This window comes from Atractosteus spatula, chromosome 2 (assembly GCF_055471065.1).
Source record: "Atractosteus spatula isolate fAtrSpa1 chromosome 2, fAtrSpa1.hap1, whole genome shotgun sequence".
Classification (NCBI taxonomy): domain Eukaryota; kingdom Metazoa; phylum Chordata; class Actinopteri; order Semionotiformes; family Lepisosteidae; genus Atractosteus; species Atractosteus spatula.
In genome coordinates, this window is record NC_142707.1 from 32,394,649 (window position 1) to 32,404,548 (window position 9,900).

At 37.4% G+C, this 9,900-nt stretch overlaps 1 protein-coding gene across 1 annotated transcript in view; it reads left to right on the forward strand.

The window, feature by feature from the left end:
* The window catches only part of LOC148839567 (nesprin-1-like), a 219,048-nt gene extending 211,382 nt beyond the window's left edge, over positions 1-7,666 (forward strand). The window contains exons 143-144 of the mRNA XM_088908442.1: positions 237-295; positions 6,667-7,666. Coding sequence (XP_088764568.1) covers positions 237-295; positions 6,667-6,901 — 294 coding nt within the window. The 3' untranslated portion in view covers positions 6,902-7,666. The remainder of the gene's footprint in view (positions 1-236; positions 296-6,666) is intronic.
* The last annotated feature ends 2,234 nt before the right edge of the window (positions 7,667-9,900 follow it).

Here is a 9,900-nt window from a genome sequence, read left to right on the forward strand (position 1 = left end):
ACCAATGTGCATTTAAAGCATGACAGATTAGTAGCCTAATATGCCTTGTGCTGGAGTACACTGTATTTCATAGAAAAGAATGTAGATTGAAAAGCCAGTTTCCTTGTTTTCATGGGTTATCTGTCACCTTCATCTGATTATGTTGCTGCTCTTTTTTTATTTCTTTCATCAGTAGCTTGTCTTTATTTGCCTGGACTGAACATTCTCTTTCTTTACCCCCTGTTCATTGCAAACAGCCACGGGGCAAATGTAGTCTCTCACAGCCTGGACCCTCTGTCAGCAGTCCACACAGCAGGTACCTTATTCTCCTGGTTTCTAGAACTCCGAGAAGATGGTGGAATTCAGACATGATCCGTTTTAGGCTCGCAATGTTACCATATCTGGGATGTTGCATCATCATCATCATCCCAAAACTGCATTTGATTAAGAAAGTCGCATTATGTAACACACATGCTTTGTGATTTCTAGATGTCAATGTGATGTTAGAATATTAACTTAATGTGAATAAGTTCTCCATTTACTTGGATGAGAAGATGCAAAAATGTATTATGTGACCTCCACACAAATTGAATCTGTGAAGCCAGAATTGTGTAAAACATCTCAGTTGTGTGTAACAACTATTAAGGCTCATGGAAATGGATTCCAACACCTTCTATAATTCTAGATGCTACATAGAGGTTAGGTCAAAGGTGAGTGGGTATCTCCTAAATATGGGTATTCCCCTCCCTTTTTTGACAATAGGCTTTCTCCTTTGCTTCCATAGTCCTTGGCTGCTTGGTATAACTGTTAAAATGCTGCTTCAAGTGCTTGTCTCTGTCCATGCCTTTCCCTCTTCCCCATATGAAGTCAGTTTTTCTACAGTGCTTCTTTAATCCACTAGGTGGCAGAAGTAAGGTTCTAATGATACTTTTCTTCAACCACATTTTTCTCCCCCTAGTAGCCAAGCCAGCAGCGACTGCAATGAACAATGCAAAAATCTTGTGTGTATTCCATCTTCTCTTCTCTTACTAACAATGCACCATTCTTCTTTTCAAAATCTGCTTCAGTATATCTCGGTCTGAGATCTCCATTTTTGAGCAAGTGTCTGGGTTTACTTTGGTCACTGTCCGACACCCAGCTGAAGGGCAGAATTTCACCCCAGAATTTAAGAACAGACAACGTGGGTGTTATGGTAATGCAGTGGTATAGTAAAATCCAGAGGGGCACAAAAAGACTAAAAAACCAAGTGTCGGAATCTCGCTCAAACTAAGACACTGACAAGACATTTAAGGGCCAAAATCAGAATCAGGAATGTGCACAGCATGGCCACTAACCTGTAAATACAGATTCATTCAGATGCACCTATTCAGTACAGCTGAAATCTGTGTCAGAGGGCCATGTCTCGTCTGCACTTTCTCAAACACTTCGTGGGAGCTGAGATAGCACATAGAGCATTAGTTTTAATTTATTTCCTCTTCTCCTGTGAATTTTCAGATACCACGTTAATGAGCTAACCTGGAAGAATCTTGTCTAAAATCACTTCAGGATTTTAGATTTGCAAAACCTCCCCTGCTCATAAAGTAATACGTGGGGGGAAACATTATTAATGATGTATTTTTCCAACGCTCATTGCTGTGGAGGTTTATAACCTGTCAGCATATGACCTTAGCCTTTATTTATGTTTTTAAATGTTATCTTCCAGAAATAAATAATCCTTGCTTTATTCTTAATAAAAATGTCTGCAAGAAATATGTTTGATTTTTTTAACCTTCAACCTACCTCAGACTGGAAGCCATCCCAGGCTACTTGATTTCTTTTAGTTGCTTAAAACTTCACATAATCCAGATCAGGACTGTTCCTTGCTGTATAATAAAGTAGGTTACCGTTTTAAAGTTTTAAGATTATGATCATAAAATTATCATTTTTGGTAAAATGTGCAAGTTAAATGTGTATTATTTCTCATTATGTAAAAACAATATAACATTTCTGAAATTGTACTGACCACACCAGTCTTACAAAACAGTACACAGCAAACATTTTTTTATATTTGTAAATATAATTTAATATCTTGTGTTGATTAATGTGCAGTTTAAAGTTTGTGCAGTTAGAAATGCGCAGCACATTAGAAAGTCAGCACATTAATGAGCGTGCTATTTATAGCCTACAGGCGCACGCTCATATCCTCCGTTTGTCGTAAAAATACTTCTGTGTACATTGTTTTTTTGCCGAGACTAATAGTGAGAACACTAACAGCACTCCCCTTCACTTTCAACGACTGTGCTAATGCGCGCTGTATTTCAGGCATGCCTTTTCTTTGTTTTGTTGCTGCACTCAACAGTGATACTAAGTCTCCTATGGGCCTTTCAGAATGCCTGGGCCCCTGCTAGCAAACTTGCTGCTTGCATTTGCACTCAATGTCTGATGCAGGCTGCACAGCTCTCAAGGCCTGCGGGCTTTTTATTTATATACCAGGGTTTGATGAAAGTCAGTATTATGTACTTTCTTCTGACAACCGTTGAATACAGATTCACTTTAACTGAATGGAAACATTATTCAAAGATAGTTTGTGGTATACTTGTTTTTAAGGTAAATGTATTTGTTACTTCCCATCCAATATGTTACTAGGTCTTTTGGTATTTCTTACAGATTTTATCATAATTATTGTTTCTTCTTGCCATGCTTTGTTTGATCTTGCATTGGAACAGCAAGCACTGTTGGAAAAGGGAGAGGAGGTTTGGTATTATAAAATGCCTTCGGCAGAAAAGACAAAGCTGCAGATTAACCTTCTAATAGGCCTCCAATTGTCTTTTTGTTCCCAGTAGGTTTGTGTGTTTTGTCTGTAAATTAATTGTTTATGCTAAGATTCAGCAATGATATAAATATAAAATATAAAAAGAATATATAAAACAAGGTGGCTGTGTAAAGTGTGGTAGAATATTTTGGTGGGGGAGATTACAAGGGATTTTAAATGGCCATTTTAAAACAATTGTATACAGTATGTTCCTAAATTTATTTTTCCCCTTAATTGCTTGGTCTGTGCTTTAGCAATGCAAGACTTTCTATTTGTATGAATATGTTTCTCTTTCCCAACTTCCTCCTTGTCATCCACTGGGAGACAAGAAGTTGGATTTCTAAGCATGTAGTGGCAGCCAAATCTTTATATTTATTCACATTATTTAAGGGGGCAAACGGGAGGTATATGTCGATGTACCTGCTCCTGTTGGTGTGTTGTCAAACAGAGTTTAAGAAGTTTACCAGTTCCGAGAGCACTGGAGTTGCTTGGATCTGGTGCGTACTGTAAATTGAGCTGCACAACAGTAGACGGTATGTGAATCCTCACTGACTAGAAAATTAAAATCTAGTGAAGAAATAGAAATCTCCATGGAGACCAGAGCTACAGCTGCGTTCATTTAGATCGGAGTCTGACCAGTGGAAACAGCAGTCTGTGTGCTACAGTACATGTTGTACACCCAGTAGAGAATAGGAAAGGACACGCAGGCCCAGCAACTGCCACAGAGACTATTCAGAATACCGAAAGCACTTTCTACAGGGCTGAAATACTTTTCATTTAATTTCTTTATCAGGAACTCCTTGATACAAGAGATTCTTCTAGGTCAATAAAAACAAGAAGCTATTGAATTCACAGCATTGGTTTTTAAAAATTATTTAAAAATAAGAAGAAAACATCTGCATTTCAAATAGAATATATATATAGCTATTAGGATTTTTCCCCCCTCCCACCAAAGCCTCTGTTCATATTGGCATTTTCTTTCAGTGCAATCCAGCAAAAAACATCACAAGTCCTTAATTGAGTTTAAAATTGGGCTGTCACCATACTGCCTTCTGACAGTGTTCTTTTTTTGTAGACTTTCTGAAGAAAGTAGTGCATGCTGTCAGACATAATGCTCGTGAATTAGCAGGGTAGAATGGAGTAGGATCCAGTGGTGTAGCCGGAACTTTATTTTTGGAGTGACAGAGTGGTGGCAGGGACCCCTATGGGGGTGGCATTTTTAAATTATATTGTACTCCTAAAATGAGATGTACTCCTAAAAGTACATTGTTCTCCTCTGCACCAGTTACACTGGTAACCACTGTTCTACACTGCGGGAGAGGCTGAACTCACACACAAGCTAAAATCTCGAGCAGCTTTCACTGAGCTGAATGGGACCAGTCTACAACAATCAGCCACGGATTTGCCAACACCCACCATTTACAATGGAGGAACCATGTACACTCTTAAACATTAAAGATGCATCGTAATTGTTTAGGGGTTTTTTTGTTGGTGAATTTCAGAAAATATGGGATTTTAGGCAACAGCTAAAATTGGCAGCTGGGATGGTAACGCCACGCCTCTGGCGACGTCTCTGGTAGGATCTTGCTGTGTTGGAGGCTTAGAAACACTGCCTCTTTTCTCTGTCAAACAATGTGGCTGTGTAAAGAGGGGTAGAATATTTTGGTGGAGAGATTACATGGGGTTCATTGTATACACTCTGTTGCGAAATTTACTTTTCCCCTAAATTGCTTGGTCTGTTTCCTCCTTGTTTTTGTCCAAATAACTGGCCGTTCCAATGTGATGCAATAGATAGACTTTTCTATTGAACTTGCAAGAGGTTTAATGGCATTATTCTAGTGTCACATTTTGATAAAAGTGTGTATTCATTTATTAAGAAGATATGTTTGAAGTGTTTGTGATAAGGTTGTCTAGCACACTAGGTGGTTCAAAGGTCTGGGAGTCTAGCATGCTGAGAGTGACGTTAATCTCACTTCAGACTCACATTGTGGGAGATTTCTGGGTCTCCACTGCTAGATTTCTCAGTTTCCTGTACAGTAGGAACTTCCTCTCCATCAGCAAATTTTTAGAAGAGTGTGTAAAATTAGGAATAGTGCTAGCTTTCTTACAAAGGCTGTATACTGTAAATGTAAGAACATTTCAGTTCTTAGATACTTTGTGTACGCAATATACAGTATATGCACACACAGAAGTCAAAGTAAATGCACAAAACTTAGGAGCACAAATCCAGATTTTACAGCTCACATAGACATGTGACACATTTTATTGATCTTGAAAAAGAAGTAGGATGTGCCTATGTAGCTATAGGAAATTTTCCTAGACCTGTGATTGTGAATTAGAAGTAAGGTATTAAAGCCCTATGGTTTTCACTACTGCAAACCAAGAAAAGCTTAAATAGCCCATGCCTGTCATTAGCGTTTCCTGAATTCTGAAGGTACAGAAATAACATATTTCTGTTGAATCAGAGTGCAGCATTCTTTCGTTAGAAAGGTTTTTAAAAAGTAAGAAAAGCATATCTGATTTCAAAGGAGCCTACTTAGTGAGAAAGCAATTAAAGAACACTATGTCCCTCTTGTTCCTGGTTTTGCCTCATTAACTCTTGGACCCTGGCATTCATGGGCAATCTAAGAAACAGTGTTATTGAACTTTCACACAGTACACTGTGATGCTGTTAAGTGTGCCGTATCCTTTCAGCAGCGGTTTAATGAACCCAGTTTAAAACAAAATAGGTAACATGAAGGAGCTAAACTAATTTGCTTAGTCCAACAATGAGTTATTTTGGCAGTCACAAGACGATCCAGGATTTCAGAACTCAGGACAGTTTTTTTAGCAGTAAAAAAGGTGACATTTTTGGCAGTTAAACTAACAAACGGAGGATGTTTCAAAACAATGAGGGTATTTTTATGTTTTGATTTTATCCAGCTGTGGTTTAAAGGCACCATGTCTTTTTTCGGATTAAGCAATGACAATTTGCTTTGTTTTTAAGTATCTGATTTTCACGGTGTTAAGACTGTGAAGTCTGTTATGGTACATCTTGGGGGAAATCTGGCATGATTTTTCTAGACTTTTATTGGGGATAGTAGGAAACTAGCACAGTTTAACATTACTGTTTCAACTATCTACTATAAAAATGTTTATATTCATAATTTATTAAGAAATTTAAATAGACAAAGTCTATTATAGAAAAAAGTTTAAATAGACAGGGGGAAATACTCCACACAGGAAATATTTGTGAGGTGTGTGCCATGGAGAAGCACTACAAAATTATGGTTTCCTACATACAGTAATAGTGCATAATGAAACGTTTTACCAGAAAGAACTCCTTTGTTGTTTCCATGCAAGATCAAGGTTTGCTATGGTTGAAATTGCAATAGGATTTCCAATTTATATTTAAAACATGGTCATATTGTCCCACTATGCACAGCAAAGTGCAGCTTGTATTTGAAATGGTTCCTAGCATACAAGTGGCTCTGTTGTTTCTGCGACTCAGTCTACATTAAAAGGGGTCTTCCACTAAGCTGCTCTCAAGCACTGGCTTTCTGCAAAATGCTTAACTAGCGAGTTTTGGAAAGCCATCATTATGAGGGTGGATTCCCAAATATTCATGTTTTCTATACTGGACCGTTGTGCATTTCGTGCTGTTTCACCTGCGTGAAACACTGCAAGTGTGGTCAGTACAATTCAGGAGCTAATGACTGAAACCTATACAGCAGTCAACATGATGAGCCTTCATTACGGACTTAGCACAAGAAAAGAAATGGAAGAAATAGAAAAGAAGAAAAGCACAGGGTTTAGGAAGTCTTCTGCTGCAGGAACAGCTTGTATAGAACTGGGGGAATGAGCCCAGGATGAATCTGAAGAACGGGCTCTTGTCTTGTTTCTCACTGTCCGCCCAGGTCTCACAGAAGAGGTGGGTTAGGTTCTTCCCAATCTGAGGCGCCACGCTCTCAGTCCTTCTTCCTGCGCGTCCTGAGGGCCGCCCTGCCGCTGCAGCTCCTCCTGCTCCTCCTGATCGGCTTGGCCTGCCTGGTGCCCATGACGGAGGAAGACTACAGCTGCACACTCTCCAATAACTTCGCCAGGTCCTTCCATCCCATGTTGAGATACACCAATGGGCCTCCTCCAATATGAACCCACGTGTGAAAAAGACTGAAGGAGTTTTTTTTATTGCTATTACCGTTAAATAGTATCATTGTCATCTTTTTTTTTATATTTTCATTTTTGTCGAGACACCTGTGTTGGTAGTCCGGGTTGTTTGTGCTGTGTCCCAGAGAGGTAAATACAGCTGCTATTTTTGTTACTCAAGTCGGCATTGATCTTTGGATGTAGCATAAGACACAGAAAGAAAAGAATGAACCTAAATCATCTTGGACCTGAAAGACAAATATTTAATAATGTCTGACTGTACCCAATAATACATGGGTCGATTTCAAAATCTGGAATAATAATGTGGCCACTCTGTGTAAGGTACAGCTCTAGTTGTATTTTGCTGCATGGTCCAGGTGTGTTTTAAACCTTTTTAAGTCAAAAACAGTATTGTTATTTCAGTGTTTTAAGTAGAACAAAACGCCTGTGACCTCACCAAAAAAAGCTGAATGATTTGTAAAATAACATTTTAAATAGCTTATATGGCAATTATTTTTTTACATTTATTTTTTTGGCATGCTGTTATAATCTTTGCTTCTGAAAATTCAATCAGATAGTCAAGTGCAGAGTATGTAAATGTGAAAGGCACTTTTTAAATATGATAACTGGATGTAAGAAATAAGATCCCTGGGGTGTTTAGTGAGATGATGTAAAGCAAATTAAATAATGACAAAGGGTATTTATGTATGTACAGTTTGCTAAAGCTGACTTTTTTTAAAATAAATTCTTTTGCTTTTAATACACATACAATATGAAATACTTTTTGGTGGTGTTTATTTATTTTGGAGTGCTATTGCTAAAATTTGTCAGGTAGACATGTGAGGAACACTTTTTATACATTTATTTACATAAAAGGCAAGATTTGTGAATACACCCAACCTTATACAGGTTGACTGCATTGAGAAGACTTCTTTGTTAAAGTTTGGAAAAAAAAAACAACCCTTCCTATATAAAATGAAAACACCCTTGTTCTGCCAGTATGAATTAACAAAAGGGTACAATGGTACTACGGAGAAGGTAGTGTACGCAATGCAACTGTAATGAATAATTTATAATTCAGGAAAAATATTCCAAATCATTTGATGTATTTAATGTCATACTTTAAAAGGATGTTGAATGTATGGTATGCCCATGACATCAGAATCCTCAGGATGAGACAGGGTTATTACGTTTTTACCAAAAAAACAATACCACTAAGTTTTCATGGGCATAACATGGGACATGTTTTTGATACTTCCTGTGTGTATGTTCACTAACCCTCAAAAACTGTAAATCTGGATTGATACAAGTCAAACACACTTGAAGTAATTTCTTTATGCATTTTCTGTTTCCTTTATGACTGTTAAAATACAAGTAATTTATAAATTGCCAATACCAATTTATAAAAATAGATCCATATGAGGATCTCAGAACTCTAGATGTGTCAGTGAATGTAAATGGGCTTGTCTTTAAATGAATGTACAAAAATACAGAAAAATTCTATTTCTGTGTTTTTGTGTATGACATTTGCCACAAGAAGGCACGGGAATTACCTTCTCTTTTATTCCCTGACATAAAAACGTATTATTTCTTGTGAACCATAAGCATAGTTTTTGCATTTGATATAAAAATATTTATCATGTCTGATGTCTAATCTCAAATGATGTTCCTCTATAATTTGTTGAAGAATTTAATACAGCGCTAGGGCAGAGGAATTTCATATGTTATGGCTGCAAAGGAGCTATACATCTTCAGGATCTGTTTGAAGATCTTTCTCGGTTTCTGCCTTTGAGATGACAAATGACATTAAGATTTCTGTTTGGCTGTAGATGTTAAATAAGCACATTTCTAACATCTTTCAAACTCCTTTATTTTTACTCACAGTAGTGCATCATTTTGAAGCATGTTAAAATATCCATACAGTATTTGCCTTTAAATTTAAGGTAGTACAGTGTTTGTTTACAAAGGTTCAAAAGATCTGCGTTTCCCCCACACACAGCACATGAAGCAAAATAAGATGCTATTTTTCACAACAGAATACAATGAGCAGTTAAAAAAGCACACATGGCAGTTTTTGTAATTATAAGACTTTTTTTCTATCTGTATTATCAACAGGTAGTGAAATGCAGTAGGTAGGAAAACACTGTAATAGAAATAGGTAGATCTTTTTTTTAAAAACATAGAGCAAGAAATGCTTGAGTGACATTATTAAGGACACTTAAGCCACTAGTTATTAAGTACTGTTTAACTATGGCATTTCAGTTTTGTAATGGCACCAAATAAGGCTTCTGACAGCAGCAAGATTTTTTTGCTAGATACACAGTTTACCCATCCATTATCAGAAAGCTGCTTCTCCTGGAGGGAACAAACTAGAGCCTATCCCAGAAGCATAAGGGCACTGGGATGGGACACAAGTCCAACACACGGCTGCAGAGAAAGTGGGATTTTAAATAGCCAATCAAATGTACCCATCATGCCTGTGGGTGGTGGAAGATGGGAGGTAACCGGAACACTCAGAGGAACATGGAGAGAACATGCAAGAAGGCCCCCCCATTTCAGAATTGAGCCCAGGACGCAGGAGCTTTGAGGCAGCCACCACCACCACAACTGGAAACAATTCCATGTTTCTTAAAATATTATGTAAAAAATAATTGAACTAGCTTGATGAACAGACAAAAAAATAGAAGCACTAAATAGTTACAAAGTTACAGTAAGCATTTAATATTGTAAGAAATTAGAACTTATTTAAAAAGGATAAGATGATTCCACTTTACAGACTGCCTTCTTCCTTGGATCAGGTAAGAATTCTGTAAATAGCTACTAACATTACTTCTGTAGCACAAATTTCAGCAAGGGGAAGCATACTAATTATCAGTTATTACATGTACAGTTCCCATCTACAGTACCTACATTATTTTATTTAGGTTACAGAACTTTGCTATAATTGCTGTGTTAATTATAAAAGTAGATCTGAGGAGAGCAGAGCGCACCAGTGCATTCTTGAC